This window comes from Solea solea, chromosome 10, assembly GCF_958295425.1.
Source record: "Solea solea chromosome 10, fSolSol10.1, whole genome shotgun sequence".
NCBI classification, from domain to species: Eukaryota; Metazoa; Chordata; class Actinopteri; order Pleuronectiformes; family Soleidae; genus Solea; species Solea solea.
Window position 1 is genome coordinate 8418447 of NC_081143.1, and position 17828 is coordinate 8436274.

The following is a 17828-nucleotide window of genomic DNA, read 5'->3' on the forward strand; positions in this document are numbered from 1 at the left end:
AAACAATCAGTTCGTCTACATTAGTTTAACTCCAAAGAGTTGCCTCTGTCTTTTTTTTTTTTGCCCTTTCTTGTTTTAGCTCCAGTGCCTAATTACCCACTTCATCCTGAATGTGAGGAGCGTCACACAGCAACAGTCCTGCTTTTTGTTATTTGTGGATTTCCTTCCATCCTCCCTCTTAATACTTGACACAGAAGACGCCTCACACTCTGGTCTCAGCCTTAAAATGTATACACATCACATCTAATACAGCCTGATTTCCTCTGCCAACTCGGCTGGTTTGTTTTTCTGTCTGTTTGCAGGACATCTCAAAAACAACTGTGTTTTCGGAGGCTTGACCCATTCAATTTAAGAGCCGATCCAGGACTTTGTTTCCCTCTTTTCTTTAAAACGGCCAGAAAAGGTCATTAGCCTTGGGCGAAGAGTGTCTGACCGCATCTCTACTTATCAAAGATTGCCTTTTGAGGAGTACAGTCATAGTCCCCCAAGCTCCATTAGCTTGGTCTGCTGATTTTTTGGGGGGGAGGGGTTTAAATCCACAATACGTCACAGTTTCTTCTGTGAATACAGGCCACTGAAATCTCTGATCACATTCCCTGACATTGAATCCGATAGCGACTCTAAATCAGACATGTAGGAGAGGATAGGTTCTTTGGCCTAAGAATGATATCAAACGATGAGCGTCATCCGTCGAGAAGACGCAGAGAAGCTGTAGCTGACGATCATCCCCAACATTCACGTAAGCAAAAGTAGTGCTGAAATGATTTTATTATGCATAATGCTCTCATAAGCTCCGCGTCCTTAACCTGTCAGTGAACGATTACATTTAAAAAAGAAAGACTGAAGCAGAAAAAGCCCTGAAAGATTTACCTGCATTTAAATTCAGAATGTATGTAAAAGTTTTCATCTATTGTTGACCTTACAATTTCATTCCCTTCTGTGAAAAGAGGCTGCTTGTACATTTGTTTGGCCGTGTCGGCCGCAGTCATGTTGAATGAGTATAAAAGGGGAGAACAGTTACGGGAGGCTGTCCGTTGGGTACCTAATGACGAGGCATGGGGTTTTTTTTTTTGTTTGTTTTTTTTACTTCCTGGGGTCATGGCTTTGTGATGTAAAGGCGACAATGACAGGCTGCTGGGCAGATGTGACTTGTTGCTGAGCGGATTCACTTTCACAATCATCCTCCATCCTTGGCCGCTTGGCCTGGGGTGCACCCGGGTGCTCGGCCAACATTTCTGCACTGGGCTGTCTGTTCACGAGCACGGGCGGGGAGCTGGAGGCCTGAGCCGCCAAGATCTGGAGAGCACTGTTCAAGCCTGGGAGGGAAACCACGACAAAGGAAAAGAACATGTCAATAGTGGGCTGGAGAAAATATCCGGTCTGCTAGCTCCACCAAACTAAAAGTCAAGTCCTGTAATTAGTGATGGGACAATATGTGTTATTGTCACTCACTGTGATTAAAAGCACTTAAAATCATTTAATGGTGATGAATGAAGAAAAACTTGAATATTTCACTTTAAAAAAAATAAATCAAAAGGACTGTATGCTAGTGAGTTAAAGTGTATTTTAGTGTGGATTTTAATGTGCCATATATGTATCCTATCTGCGATGTTTGTGACCAGTGCAGACAGAAGGCAATCTATAAAACAACGTTTAAACATATTTTTTTTACTTCTTGCAATAATATAATGTATCGCAATTATGCAGTTTTTAGTTCATTTACTTCAATCATTCTTATAAAACAAATACATGTTTTTAGACTCCTTCATTTTAGAAGTTATTATTACTTCTTATATCACTTCCTTTCACCCTGGCCTTCAAAATAAGAGCCACTGACTTTAGCTTTTTCTTTTCTTTTCTTTTTACTACTTCCTGTATATAACTTTTGCCATAAAGTTGGCAATGAAACAGTTTACAGCAGTTATTCTTATAAAATAAAATATGTTACGTTTAGTTTTAGTATTAATTCCACAACGGTCGTAAAACATTAGTGGAAACAGGAAGTCGCTGCACTTTGACACATGCAGAGCAAATCAGTACAGTTTGACAACAACATAAACTCACTTATTTTGCAATAACCATCAGTAATTACAGAAGATTACACTTCTCAGATGTACATTCTGAACTTGAATAGTGTTAAGTATTCGAGTTTGAACTTCCTTCCTAGTTTCGCTAAATATACCAGACTCCTCTGTTAAATGTTGAGATTTTTGACATTTCATTGCTAAATGTTGGAGATTAACGCATGTTTTCAGGACTTTTAAGTCTTTTTAACTCATCTACAGTTCAGCAATGTTCGGATGGATTCTTGTGTCAAACGTCGTGCTCATGACTCTTCCAGTAACAACACTCTCTGACCAATCAGTGGCCGGCAGTCTGTAAACGTCTGGTTTTAGTATCGGCTTAGCTCGCTTGGAACCTCACCAGAGCAGCTACTAAAAAAAGCACCAGGTACTATCACTAATGGAAAGAAGTGTCGTGCCGGGACTGGGTAGTGGAAAAGCGTCATAACAGCCCTACACTCGCTCAGATAACGTGAAGACTTTATGGTGAAAGATGGTTATTGATCAATAACACGCACAAAAAAAACTGTGAAAAACAAGTTGAAATGGTCGTTCATCTGGTCAGTAGCTTCTTCTGCTGTTCAACTGTACAGCATTTCTGACACAACATTATTTTGTCTTCCCCTTTTACCTCAGTAATAGAACAAATTTGTATGATTTAATAAAGACAGAATACTACATACAAAAACAGGGAAAATGACGGGAGGATTATTAGCAGGGCTGTTATTTCAGACTGTATTATACCAAATAAACTGGCAAGTACCATAAAAAGCTTGAAGTAAATAATCCGTTTAACGCAGACTAAAACACACCTGTAGTCTATTATTTCATCCACATTTAACAAGCATAAACAATCTATACTCATCACTGCCGGGGGTCATTGTGTTTAGCAGCCATTATTGCTGCTAAACACATTAAAAAAAACTTACCAGATGCATTAGCAAGGCTGGTTGCTGTGGCAACAGCAGCAGTGGTGTGTTTGCCATTTTGAGTGATGGGCCGAACAGGAAGTTGATGTAAACCTGGAGCCAGGTTCCGTCCGTCTGCGCCCTGGACCGCACTGTCCACAGTCTGGATCACTCCCTCTCTGTTCAGCTGGGCTTCTGAGATTAAAGAAAATAAATACAATTCATTAAAATCAACAAGAGAAATAATGGATGTTGTTACATTAACTGCACACAATGCATGAAAATCCAGTCTCACAGCCAATGCAAAATTAATATACACCAAATATTGTTGAAGAGAAACATTTCTTCAGTATTCAACTAAATTCGAATCAAATCTGTTAGTTTCCGGAAACAAAAGGTGATCCATTCAGAACTAATTAGAAATGAAGCATGCGTTTAATCTCAAACTGGCTGTCTCTATGGGGTGTACATTGATTGATTCTTGTTTTATCCACAAACCAAAACTTTACAGTTTAACAATTTCTTTGTCAAATGGAGCAATATGTATGTATATATATGCATATATATGTGTGTGTATATATATACACACATACATATATACATATACATACACATACATATACATACATACATACATACATATACATATATATGCATACATATACATATATACACACATATATACATATACATACTGTATATATATATTCACATTTAAGAAGCTAAAAAAAACTGAAATCTTGTATTATTAAAAAGAAGTTGCAGCCCTACTTTGAACCATAAAGTAACACGTTAGCCAAGAAAAGATGCAAATGAGCGAAATCAGGGAAACACGCAGTAAGAGACATGGTGACACAACCGAGCGTCTCCTGCCCTGAAACTGGTTCTCTATCTGTCTCTCTCATACACTTTATTATGACAAATGTGAATGTCTGAGTTTCTCAGGACATTCTCAGGTGGATTTTTTTGTTGTGATGCTAACACATGTTCTTGTTGCAGTCATCCATGTTGAGCCTTAATTTTAAGATGACCTGCTTGGCACTTGATATACCCGAGTCTCACATAGAAATCACATAGTTCTATGTGTGGTTCTGTGTTTAAAAAGAAACATACAATTAAATGGTGTCTGAAATGCATCCTGTCTGATCTCTCATTCATTTAGTCAATAGAAGAAAAGCAAACTTTTAATCGCGATTAATCTAGATTGACGAATTTCAAATTGTGAGATTAACGAGTTAATTTTTTTTTTTCATCTATTGACAGCACGACAGAAAACATGTGTAAATGGAGTCATTGTCACTTCAAAGATGGAAGAGATTCACACACCTCGGGGCTCACTGTTGCTTTCTGCTCCTCCAACAGAAAGGGTGCTGTAACCATTTGGAGGGTTGGAAAGTGGAGGGACACTGGTAACCACCCGCATCATGGTGAGTGCAGGCTGAGAGGGGTTCTGGAGCAAGTGGATGGGCTGGAGTTGGCTGATGCCACCTGGAACCAAAGCAAGTGTTTTTCCCGGTCCTGAGGGCAGGATCGATGGGTGAGGGGGTGCAGCCATGATGACATGCTGAGCACTGACGGGTGAACCTGTGAAGAGATCGACCAAACCTGTTTAATATGACGTGTGGAAGATGCATTCTGACTGCACTGATGCACACTTGTGAGCATGCTGACCTGGGGCACTCTGAGAGTACCTATACTCTGGTACAGATGCCAGTTTGTTTGCCAGCTGTTCGTGGTGGTCGTGGGGGATAGGAGAGCCCTCCCTGCTCATACATTCAGGAGTCTGGAGCCCACTGGATGGAGGAGAAAGAAGCCCCTGGTGCGTCGGGGATGCAGGGGCACTTCTGAAAATGACATTGAACAGAAAGGGAGACGTCAAAATACAAAAAATAACAGAAACATACAGAGCTGCTTCACTGCTAGAACCTTCCTGCTGAATGTTATTCACCTAGAAATGAGACTTACTTTGTTCTATCCAATCAAATGATAAGCGAGGAGCAGAAGCAGAGAAAAAGGAGGGAGAGTTAACCTAGTCAGAACCTACAAGACACAGCACGTGTTTGACAGTCTCATGTGTGTGTGTGTGTGTGTGTGTGTGTACGCTCAAACACCCAGGTGTAAGTGCATTCCACTTACCTAGAAGAGAGAGGTCCGAATGGCGTCCTAAAGCAAGCAACTCCCCTTTGCCGTCTTTTCCTGAAGGCCTGCTCCACTAACTTGCTCTCAGAGGCAGAATCCACTCGCCAAAAACTCCCTTTCCCAGGTTCATCCTGAGAGCGGGCCACTTTCAGGAAGTAGCGGTTGAGGGACAAGTTGTGTCTGATTGAATTCTGCAGGGAAATAAGAAGCATTTTGTCACTGAAACAACAAGATCAGATCAGATCTTGACAAATTTAATAAAGACAAGACAACTAAAATTAAGTTTTAATCCATAAGAGAGAACATGTTCTTTACTGTAACACATATTAATTACATAATTAGGATGTATTGAGTTACATTATTTTTGTCTGTATACTGAGAAATTCCTCTCATTAAATAGGTCACTGAATAAGAGGATAAGACTCTACAACTCTACTCTTGTGACTAAAGGCAGTATTCAAGATTATATCAGTAATCTGTATGATTATTATAACATAGTCTAATAGTTACTCTTATAATGATGATTTATTTGTATTTTTGTATGTTTATTTGTATTCATTTGTATTTGTGTGTTGTGTATTTGTGTATAAGTTCTGGAATGAGTGGAAAGGCATAACATTGTTGCATTAAAATATCTAAAAACAATGAAACTAATGTTATGGTGTCAGTCAGTCAGTCATCATCATCTACCGCTTTATCCTCCATCAGAGGGTCGCGGGGGTGCTGTGCCAATCCCAGCTACATCGGGCGATAGGCGGGGTACACCCTGGACAGTTCGCCAGTCCATCGCAGGATGTTATTGTGTACTAAAGCAAAATATTTCCAACACCCTTTAAATCCAAATCCATATTCATAGTCAAGGTAACAAACTATTTCATTTTGGCTACCTTTTAATGACATCATCTACTTTACCGTCTCTGCCTTTGTGAAATGACCGTGGAGGTTTATAGAACTCTGACTGAATTTAATGAGCTCCAGAACAGACAAGTACATGTGCATACACACACACGCACACACACTCGACTATTACACAGGTATAGCTGCAAGTGTCTACCGTAAAGCACATAGCAAAGGCACAACTAAATGTATATGCTACTACTAAATATGAGTAAGTACAAGCAGTTATCCAGTGTGTTGTCTTTTTGTTTGTGCATTTTATTGTGTATATTTGTAACTAATGATTAGGGAGCAAAGTAAAAAGAAAAAAATATTATTGTATCCATGAATTTTCAAATTTGCTGTTACTTACATTCCTGAACAGAAATATTAGTTTTAGTGGTTGAATGTTTATGCTTAATTCTTTTCTGACTTCTCAGAGAAGAAGCGCAGTGAGCCGACTCAAATTTGAGAATAAAAAGGTGAATTTAATTTATTTGCCAAATAAATAATAAATAAGAATTTTAGTAACATTAAATATTTGTTTCTTACGCCAGGTTTAATAAATGTGTTAATTATAAATCATATATTCTCTCATCCAAGCACGGATCCCACATAAAAAACAAATGACATCAACATGTGTAAAGCCATTAACTAAACAGTATTTAAGACAGGAAGTGCTTACCTGCCAGCCCTTGTCTGCAGTGCGATAGTAGGGGTAGTGTTTAGTGATGTGGGCATAAATGCCACTAAGAGTCAGCTGTTTGTCTGGGGCAGAAGAGATGGCCTGGACGATGAGCTGTGCATAGGAGTACGGCGGCTTGGACTCATCCTGGAACAAACAAGACACAAGCATTAATAAAAACCACACAACCTCAAGCACATCCTGCACTAAAAAGCTGAATATGATGCAGCAGTTTCATGTTATGACCGAGTGTTCGCACCTTGGGACTGTCTCCACCAGCAGATTCCGCCCGCTGCTCACTCCCCCCACCTCTCTGCTCGACAATGCTTCGTCTCTCAGAAACGGCCTTGGCAGCAAATTCAGCAGCTAACTGGAGGTCAGGGGTCACGTTGCGTCCATAGCGATACCCTGATGACCCTGCCCCGCGTGGACTGGCTGGACAGGAGTTAGGGACACTGTGAAAACAGCAAGAGTCTGAGTTAATGAGATGGTTTTAGGTACCAGAGTCAAAATAACAAAGACAACAAGATGGTGGGTTAAATCTTCAGTGCTCCAAAAGTTCACAGCTTCATAATAACAACAACAACTAGTAGCAGCAGCTCAGTTATAACTGAAACACAAGATAAAGTAGTTTTAGCTCCTTGGCCAACAGGTCTAACAAGGTCTATAGACAAGTATAATCTCTGAATTTATGTGCTCAGCTCATTCTAGGAACATGCACATGGTCCAGAGAAGGTTTACTTTGACAACACATGATGAGTTGATTAAATTCCTGTTGAATTTCAGCTGACTTATAGGACAAGATAATACCTTATAACACTTTCCTATTAGAGTCAACTAATTACTACAATTACAATTATTCCAAAACAAACATACAAACAAACAAACAAACAGGACTTGTGAAGTGAGGCCTGAAGTGTAGTTTATTGTTTATTTACTTGAGACACATCAAAGTCTACAACTAGCACAGGAGAAGAAGTTAAACATTCATCATTTTCATGAAATATCAATAGGACTTAAAAGAATACCAAAATAATTTAAATCCATATGTATTTTTGTCAGTTGTGACTTCATTTGTCTTTATTTCAGTATTATATAAAATGTATTAATTATATTTTTAATACTAACCTCTAAAAGACACACGGGAGAGAAAGATCCATGATTGGAAAAATTATTACATCACATTACCACTGTGTTTTAAACACACAAAGCAAATCACAAGATACACAACAACGAGAAAAATACTCAAAAGTGTGTCAATTATTAACTGGGTTTTATCTGTTGCGAGAAAGAACACAGGAAAACACCAGTAACTTATTATACAACATACACCTGCTTCTGTTAGTAAAGTAAACACCAGTTTCTGGGAGAGTCAGTGCGCTTTGATTTGCCTTTGGCAACAGAGAGCCACGGATACAGAGAGAGAGAAAGAGAGAGAGAAAGAGAGAAAGAGAGAGAGAGAGAGAGAATATGTTTGTATTCTTTGGCTCAGGAAACTGAGCTTCAGGCTGTTTGTGAAATGGCCCAGTAAGGTCAGTGTTGCAAAATGAATGAAGGCAAACATGGAACTTCTTTGGTATAAAAACACAACTGTATCTGTGATGGCACACGTGCACTTAGAGAGATGTGTGTGTGTGTGTGTGTGTGTGTGTGTGTGTGTGCGTGTGTGTGTGCGTGCGTGCGTGCGTGCGTGCGTGCGTGCGTGCGTGCGTGTGCCTCCATGTAGAAACAAGTTGTGGTTTTTTTCTTTCCCCGTACGACAACCATTTCAAGCACTACAAACGGCTGACGGGGGGGGGGGGGGGGGGATGTTATTATATGTAGTTCTTACAAGTTGCCAAACAGGAAAAGTGACGGCACACTGAAAAGACAGCACATGTTTTTGCACAACACTCTTCAAGTGTATGTATTGTAAGCAGGATATATGAGCAACCGTCTTTAGTCTCTGTGTGTGTGTGTGTGTGTGTGTGTGTGTGTGTGCGTGCACGCTCATCCACGTGTGAGAGAACAGGAGCTGAGGCCTGTGTGGGAGGAGTAGGGGGCTCTGAAAAGGAAACCACGAATGGACGGAAGAACGGCCTGCAGGCAAAACAATCTGCCCGACAGCCAATCACATGCCTCAAAGCTGCAGCCATTCCATATAAGGCAGGCGCACACACACCCGCCGACACTGGTGGGAATGTATGAGGTGAAGTGCAAGCACAGACCACCAGAGGGAGCAATCAGCACCACCATGCTCACCAGTGCCACACGGCTGTGTACAGTACATTTATAGAGCAGTGATTTTTCAAACATGTGCCATCACAGCTGTTTAGAGAGCAGATTTCTATCTCAACAGAAACACTGATGAACGCACCTTCCACCAGGACTGAGAGCGTCACGTGAGCTCATACTAAATGTGGCGACGGGGGCGGGGATAAAAAGAAAGTAGCTCTTTAAAAACGACGGAAACTGAGCAGCACATATTCAAACAAGAGATGACAACTTAAACAGAATAAACATGCACAGAACCAACATACGGCGAGAAGGTAAATAGTGCGATGTAATATGATACCAAATGCAAAGACACAGCACAGTCACAAAATTTTGTTTTCTAAGGATATTTGAAGTTACACATTTTGATTTTCCACATCATTTTGTCATTAAGTTACCGTTTTACCATCAAACAGAACAACAAATCCTCAAATTTGAGAAGGCAGGTGAGGGAATCCTTTTTGCATTTGCTAACCATAATTAAATGTTAATAGACTCTTGCCTTTGCAGCAAGAAGACCCAGGTTCGAGCCCCGGTTGGAACAAGGGCCTTTCTGCATGGAGTTTGCATGTTTCGCCCGTGTGTGCGTGGGTTTTCTCCGTGTTGTCTGGCTTCCTCCCACAGTCCAAAAACATGCAATATGGGGATTAGGTAAATTGGACACTCTAAATTGACTGTAGATGTGAGAGTGAATGGTTGTTTGTCTCTATGTGTGGCCCTGTGATAGACTGGCAAACTGTCCAGGGTGTTCCCCACCTATCGCCCTATGTCAGCTGAGATTAGCCCAGAGACAGTGGCAGTGCAGTGCAGTGCAGTGCAGTGCAGTGCAGTCCCCCCCCCCCCCCACAAAAAGGATAAAGCAGTTGAAGATGAATGGATGATCTACAAGTTACAAAAGCCTGTTAAATTATAGACTTTCCAAGTCAATTTTAAAAAAACTGTATGAATGCAATTCAAGATCTACGGGCAAAACATAAGATTTAACTTATTATGACACAGATGTAGGTGTAAGAAAAAGTTTTACTACTGGTGTCGTAGAGGTCAATAGATTAATTGATTATTTAAATTTTATATATTTTTATATTTTCTATCTATTAATCAGCAAATGTTACAAAATAGGCATTTTTATTCTCAGAAACCTGATAAATGCTATGTCACTGAAATGTTCATTCATCCAGATTTTGATATACTTTTTTTAATGACCTTTCATGTTGTTAAAACTGCAAATGTAGACACTGTTGTTCAAAAGCTGGTTACTGAACTTCAGCAATGTTTGTCATATTTGTTATCAGTTAACAGTTCTATGTAATCAGATGGAGGGGGGAAAACTGAAAATTGGCTCAATATATGGGCCAAAAAAATTGGCATCATTCAACAGCCATCGGCTAGCCTGATTTCAGCGACCTCTAATGTGTAGAAGTGTGTCTGTGTCCACAGAAACTGGACTAAATTAATTTGAGCTCCTCTACAATGATTCTTGTTAATACAGTAATTTTTTTTTTTTTTTAAACTAATGTAAAAATAATAATTTCCTTGAGCTCAGAAAACTTTTCTATCACTGCTTTCATGTAATTATAGTTGTTTAGCCATCGTGTGCAACACATTTGAAGAAACGGACCAGCAGAAACCCTGTGATTCTAATTCACACCTCTCACGCCTCCATTAAAACAACCATAAGCAAACCGTAACAGAACGTTTGATGCTGTCGTTGGTGTAGTTGGTTACCTGATGGTGCCTGTGGGCGAGGGCAGCGGAGAGCCAAACGCCCGGATGTGCTCTTCATGCTGCTGCATGGTGGGAATGCTGATTTTAAGAGGAGAAATGTGGGGCAGAAGCGGACGCCGGGGAGGAGAAGGCTGCTCTTTCTCTCTGTGGTCCTCAATGTCCAGGAGTGACATGAACTGGATTTTGATGACCGTACTGGGAAAACGAAACACACACCTGGAGAGAGCAGGACAGCAAGAGGTACAGATGGCGGAACCATCAGAAGACGGAAAATGGAAGCAAAGTTTAATCAGTACATTTTAATCTTATACAGTGACTGACGGCTGAGCATTCAAATACTATGTGGTGGCTGCTCTGGGGCTTTTTAATCAAATCACATGAGCGTCCAAAAGAGAGATGATTATAAACATTTGGAATTGCAGATGAATCCATTTTCAGATATTTTAGTACACACATCTTGAAAACTAAACTAATAAATCTTAATGAGAAGAATTTGCTCCTAATGTTCTTAACTGTGAATACTGTGAATGATCATGTGAAATAATCAAAAACCTAGAGAACAGCTGCTAAACGGACGATCTTGTTGTTAGTGATGGGACAATATGTAATATTACCGCTCATCGTGATAAAAAGCTAAAAAGTTAATCGTGGTGAATTTCTAGTATGGTGATAATCTAGAATTAGAAAAGCATTAATATTTCATTTGAGTGATTTAAAAATCCTGTATAACTCAGCAACATATAGTACAGTACAGTATTTATTAATGTGCCACATGGGGGGGGGGGAACTGCATCTTTCCTCATGACTTATTATGATATTATAAAATTGATTATTTTTCACCAAAATATATGTATCCTATCTGCAATGTTTCCGACCATCGTAGGTGCAGACAGAAGGCCCTGTTTAAGTTTAGGAATAAAAAAATAAATGATATTCACACCAATATCGCAAATCACAATTATTTTGGTCAGGATAATCATGATGGGAAATGTTTATATCGTCCCATGACTATTAATTGAAACAACGTCACGGTTCACGGTCTCGACCATCAAAAGTAATCGAACCACGCCCCAGGTTTGACTTCCTGCTGGCATGCCAGAGGGGTGGGAGACAGTCTTGTGGTTGTAGCCATTGTAGCACGACTGCACGTTACCTCCTGCTGATTTGGAGGCGACACATTGACCAACAACAAACCCCCTCCCGCTTGTCTGAAATCGCCGGAGTGGAAATATTTTTAGTTTTGCCGACACGGTTCGCGAAGTCGACAAAAGCACAGGACCCATCTGCGCTAAAGAGAGAGAGAAAAAGATCAAGAATTCAATCTAATTGTGACCTCAAAATCAAAAAAAATCTAATTGAATCGAGGATATAGTGAACAAGACTCAAGCCCAGTGACATGGATTTCAACTTCTTCAACTTTCAACAAATTATAAAAGAGATGACAAATGTCCTGTAAGCAGTTAGAGACAAGAAAAAAAAAGACACAGGCATGAAATGTTCTGTGTGTTTCAGTTGGTGTGTCTTGAGAAAACTGCAGCTGCCAATCCAATCACGGATCCATGGACAGACTGCTCGCAGCTGTCTCTGCCTTAAACAGGCCGTCCTCAACAACCAACAGCCCTCAGTCAGGTAGCAAAGAGGCTGCAGCAACTCTGCAAGAGCTGCAGGGTTCCTCAACTCAGATGGAAGAGACTGTGCAAACAAGAGCTTCATCAGCTCCAGCTGTATGCAGGGCAGCAAAGAGAAAGCTGCTATTAAAAGAAATCACATGACATTTCCATCAGTGTTTACTGGAAGGAACAAGAGAGATTCTGGGACAGAGCGGAAGATGGTTCAGTGACTGACCAGATTAAATTAAGTCTCTTTTCAACAAACAGAATACTGCACATCATAAACTGTGTGGCTGTGTCACTGCTGCAGGCCAATTTATGGCTTGTGAAAGCAGCGAAAATATACAATAACAAAGTCTGCTGCAGTCTGCAGAACAACTAGGACCTGGATGGAAATTCATTTTTATGACAAGCTAATGACCGTGAACAAAAATAAAGGTCCACACAAGAAAATCTTACAAATAACAATGTTAATGTCTTCGAGCAGCCAAGTCAAGAGTCCAGGCCTCAATCCAATCCAGATCTGAAAACTGCTTCTCACTCGAGGTTCCAGATTAATTTACAGAGCTTGAGTAACCATGCAAATGAAAGTGGCAGTTCCAGAAGAATCACAGTAGAACAGTCCACACCACAAAGATTCAAAGCAGAAAACTATTAGACAAATGTGTCTCTATTGGGTTTGCATGAGGGATTGATTTGCATGTTTTACACTTTTGACCTATTCAATTCAAAGTGATTAAAAGCTAAATTGTCGCAATACAGCCAGTTATTCTCATTTTATATATGTTTTCCATTCAAGCCTCAGTTCAATATTCAATGTGAAACAGATTTAAAATGTAATAGAGCATCATCACCACATAGTTTAGAACTTAAACCCCACACACACTACAGTACGTCATTTCTACTACTAGTGATCTCTCAAGTAAAACAATAATAAGACATAGTTTGTTGATGTCGCAAAGAAATAACATGCAAAAGCAAAAGACATCACACTGGCTAACAAGTAATACTGAATATTGCCTTTCTCACTTGTCTGGCTGTCACATGGTAATAAACAAATGTGGTTGCACTTTCGTATGTGCATTACAGTAGAAAAGGAGATGACTGGAAGTCATGCAGTTAGCGTTGTGTATTACACAGGAGATTATGTTGGACAGACATGCAATTGTTATATAAAAACATTCATTCACAAAGATTCATTTCAAATCAGTCTTTAGCAATAATAACAACAAACAATATCAGACATTCAAGATTTCATTTTGGTCCTGACTGAGTAAAAGCTTAATTGTGGTTCTGAACCTAATTGTGGACTTAAAAATGACAATCACAGTTTGTACAAAGAAGCATTTAACAAATATGGATTAAAACATTCAAAAAAATGTAATGTATGATATCAAAGTGTGTTTGCGCTCTTAGCAAACACTCAAACACTATCAGTACTATAATGTACTAGTGTTATTCAAACTATTCAAATGCACCACTAGTGTGGAGAAAACTTCATCACCATCGCCATCTTTTGTCCTCTGTTCTGAAATCAAAGTCATTGTTCTGCTTCAAAATCAAAGGGGGTTCCAGATTTGACTTGGTCCGGCTAATTCTGTGATCCTGAAGTGAACGACAAGGGCCAAAACAATACAAGCAAACATGGCTGTGGCCTTGATTTTAAGAGTCTTGTGTTTACTCCATGTGCCCCTGCAATAAGGATGTCATTTCAGCATGCACTTCCTATTCACTGCCGGACACACACCCCAAACAGTCCTGACAGCCAATCAGTGAAGACCTGGCCACAACCTCTTGCTGACCTGCTTCCCCCAACAGCACCCTGTCATCGACTTACTCACACAAATATATGTGTGTATATATAAACAGTACACACACACACACACACACATATATACATATACATATATATATATATATATATATATATATATATATATATAAACAGTGCACACACACACACACACACAATCAAAGCTTTCAGTTGTACAGCAAAGGTGCTGAAGTAAATGAATTAAATGTGAATGCATGCACTTTCTTTGTTTCCTGTCTGCGTCGTGTGTTGTAAACGCTATGTTTTGTTTATGTATCATGTGTATGTTTTAAAAGTAATTTCTACACGTTTTTGTACTTCCTACTTTTAGCAACGGCATCATATTTAACATTAGTGGTACAACAACAATAAAGCTCAAAGTGTAATGTAACACCGGACGCTTCACACCGATTTCAAGTTTCAACACAAAAGAAATGCACCTCTTTCTGCAACGTTTACGTTTATGTTCATACAACGAGAACACTCTGTTAGCCAGCAGATTCACCACAATCAAGCTCACTTTGCTGCTGTAAAAACTCTACAACTACTTTCACCAGCAGACAAAAGAAGTTCATTAAGGGGGAAGTGTGTAAAGTTTATTAATGTTAGAAACTAGGCTCTATCATGTTATGAAAGCATCAAACGTAAAATGAGTTGTTCATTCAAGTAAAAATAGTGTCTGTTTTCTCCCCCTTTATTTTATGATTCAGTTTCACATTCACTTTTTTCCCTGACCCCCATGTGTGAAATCGCTAAACACATGACATGTTCTAGTGATAAATAACGTCTTTTCAGGCTGACATTAGTTACTTTCCATTGACAGTAGTTGGTAACACTGTCAAACTATCTCCAAACACAAGACAGTGAATGCCAGCCCAAGAGACAGGTGGGACTATGACAGCACTGTTTTCCTGAAGTAGCGTATTCACCATCACCATCTACACGAAAATGCAACACTGGTGTTTTGAGATTTTCTCACCCTGGGAGCTGCTTTCAAAATATACCATTTCAGGTCATTTCCATGTGGACAAAACACCAATACAATTAAAAAAAAGTAGGCATATTCACAACATCCATTTCCGTGTGGATGGCCCCTAAGGGACCATTGGTTTGGAGCTTCACTGCCCAAAATTAAATCAACTGCTCTTGATCAGCGCATCGTGACAAACTGTATATACTCTCTGTATAGCCTTTAGATTATTATGTTTCAGTATGGAGGTTACAAATAAAAACAGTGAGTGTATCCACCTGAACAAACAATCAAAATAAATGAATAAAAAGTAAGTGACTATATGCCCACATCACAACGCCGTTATTTTAGCTATTCCAGCTAAATAGCCATAAGATAACATGACAAATTCCTGACATGATTATCCCAACCAAGATCATTTACTATATAAAAAGTAACTTCCACAACACATGCAGCTAAGCTCCACGAGGACTGAGGCATACAGGAGAGTGTCTGTTTCATTTTCACAGAAAATCCAACACAACTCCAATTCACTGTCAGTGTACAGGCCGCTGTTGGCAATGGGTGAGGTTGCACATCTAATTCTTGTTATGATCTGCTCGTTCACTGGCATTAAAAATGACTAATGCGTGAAATATCTTACGTAGAGTCATTTTAATGCAACCAGGATTCACAATTGTGAATGTGCAGGGCTTGGGCTGCAATGACTATTCTAATTTTGATTATCAAATAATCGGTTTGAGTGTTCTGTCTTGAATGTGAATGTTTTCTGGTGTCTTTGCTGCATACAGCAGAGAAAATCATTAAAAGTGAATCATTTTTTTTAAAACTAGACTTTCAAGAACATTATTATTTGCAGGTTTGGTCAGCCCTACATGTTTTCTGAAAGCTTACAATTGCAGATAAAAACATTATAATATTACACAAACATTTTCCTGATATGGATATGATTTGTGAACATTATAAAAGTGTAAAAACAAGAATATTACATGAGTAGACCACAAGGTTCTAGACTGGAGTGTTAATAAAATAAATGACTTGGACTGTGTGATAGTGAGGTAAACAACAGTCAGAAGTCACTCACGAACATCTCAACAGTTTGTGAGAGCTTTTGGTGGAGTTGCTCCACATTGTCGCATATAATTAATAATAGAATGCTTATAAAACGTATGTTTAAGTTTGAGATGTTCTGCAGCAGCTATGGGTGAGCAATGTGTACCATAAGGTCGACTGTTTGTTTATATCATGAGTCTGACGCACACTTTTAGAGTTTACTTATCTGTGTCACTTAACGCGATAATTATCATTATCTGAAACTGAAATAGTTTTTAAAAGATAACGTTTTTGGCCACATCGCCACAACAGTAGTCAGCCAAGGTGTTGCCATAATTAGCCTGTGTGTGTGTTTGTGTGCAGCTATGCTCCCTGACTGCACTCACTCTCTGGGTAGCGGCAGTGGCGGCGCCCCTCTCCGCTGGAACACCCCGTCAACGAACACGCCATTCTTGCCCAGGCACCGCAGGGAGAAACCAATTTCGTCGTCGTAAATGACCTGCAGGTGTCGCCGTGAAATAAAGCTCGAGTGGCCCATGTTGATGTCCACTGGGCCGTGGGACGAGTTCCGGCCTATGGTGACCGTCCTCTGGCGCATGACAAACTCAAAGTCCCGGCCCTCTAGCCTGGCGAGGGCCTGTGGAGGAGTACCAGCGAGGCGCACGGGCAGAATACCGCCGTCCGTGCGGGCTTCCATCATCGAAGGAGCCTGGAGGGCGAACGAGCCCTGGTGATATATGCGCGAGGTCATCGCGACACGCACGGGACTGCACGGTGCTGACTGTAGAGCAAGCAAGGCTCTCGCCCCGGTGTCCTCCCGGTAGTCTGCCATCTTCTTTCGGAGGGTCAAGACTCTCACACGTTCACACACACACACTCAACAACTTCTTACACACACACATACACACACAGAGAGTTGCAACGTGAGAGTTTTCGGCCAGGGCACTTGTTAGCTCCGTGGCTGTCGGAACAACATGGAGTCCGGATCGTTGCAAGAAGTGGAGCGGAGCTCCCGCAGGAACCGGACTGGTGCTGCGTTCAGGGCCCACGTCGTATTCCATTTCAATGATATACAAAACATTTTGGTTAGACAACAACAAAACAACAAAAATAAATATACATTAAGTAGTTTAAGTGGAGCTGCAATGCTGTATTAGTGAGTTTAAAATATGTGTAAGTAATCAAGCCTCTATAAGTGGAATATATATGAACAGCATATGTTTGACATGTGTGCCTAAATGACTGCAATGATAACTTTAATATATCAGAAGAGCAGCAAATGGGTTTTTTTTTCTGCCAGTTGTTTATCTGTTTAATCACTATTCATCTTGTATTTACAAGTAACAATTTAACACAAACTAATGTGTTTATAATTATCTTGAATTATGATGCCCCTGACCCATTCTTCCACTATACAGTTGATCTTTATTTTCGAAACAAAGTTTGTTGCGGAAATGAAAAACAAGCCAGGCACCAGTGCTTCAAAAACATCTGCAGACAGAATCACATGAACACCAGTCTCTTCATCAACATGTCGGCGCAGCAGGTTCTGTTTCCTGAACGCAACATGTGGACACCGATAGGTCGACAGACAGACTGCACTTCATGACGTCACACCAGGAAACCGGCGTCGCTCTCTTGAGATACTTGTTCTTAATATACATCCATGTGTGTAACTGCTCATTTATGTCATCGTTATGTTCCACATGTTCTGTGGATTTAAAGTTCTGTGA

At 40.1% G+C, this 17828-nt stretch overlaps 1 protein-coding gene across 1 annotated transcript; it reads right to left on the bottom strand.

The window, feature by feature from the left end:
- Nucleotides 1-750: 750 nt before the first annotated feature.
- On the bottom strand, nucleotides 751-17143 carry foxk1 (forkhead box K1). Its single transcript, XM_058640299.1, has 9 exons — nucleotides 16482-17143; nucleotides 10650-10865; nucleotides 6931-7126; nucleotides 6672-6818; nucleotides 5108-5301; nucleotides 4643-4815; nucleotides 4298-4555; nucleotides 2993-3166; nucleotides 751-1316 (listed from the first exon to the last, which is right to left on the bottom strand). Exons 1-9 carry the CDS (start codon nucleotides 16925-16927, stop codon nucleotides 1084-1086), a joined length of 2037 nt encoding a protein of 678 aa, XP_058496282.1. The 5' UTR covers nucleotides 16928-17143; the 3' UTR covers nucleotides 751-1083.
- Between the last annotated feature and the right edge of the window lie 685 nt (nucleotides 17144-17828).

What these genes read in the sequence shown, in the direction of transcription:
- foxk1 (XM_058640299.1), bottom strand. Translation starts at nt 16,927, where the DNA reads ATGGCAGACTACCGGGAGGACACCGGGGCGAGAGCCTTGCTTGCTCTA. An exon ending in CCACTGCCGCTACCCAGAGA is followed by an intron (nt 10,866 to 16,481) that starts GTGAGTGCAGTC and finishes TGCTCTCTCCAG; the next exon opens with GTGTGTGTTTCGTTTTCCCA. An exon ending in TTCGGACCTCTCTCTTCTAG is followed by an intron (nt 4,816 to 5,107) that starts GTAAGTGGAATG and finishes TGTCATTTTCAG; the next exon opens with AAGTGCCCCTGCATCCCCGA.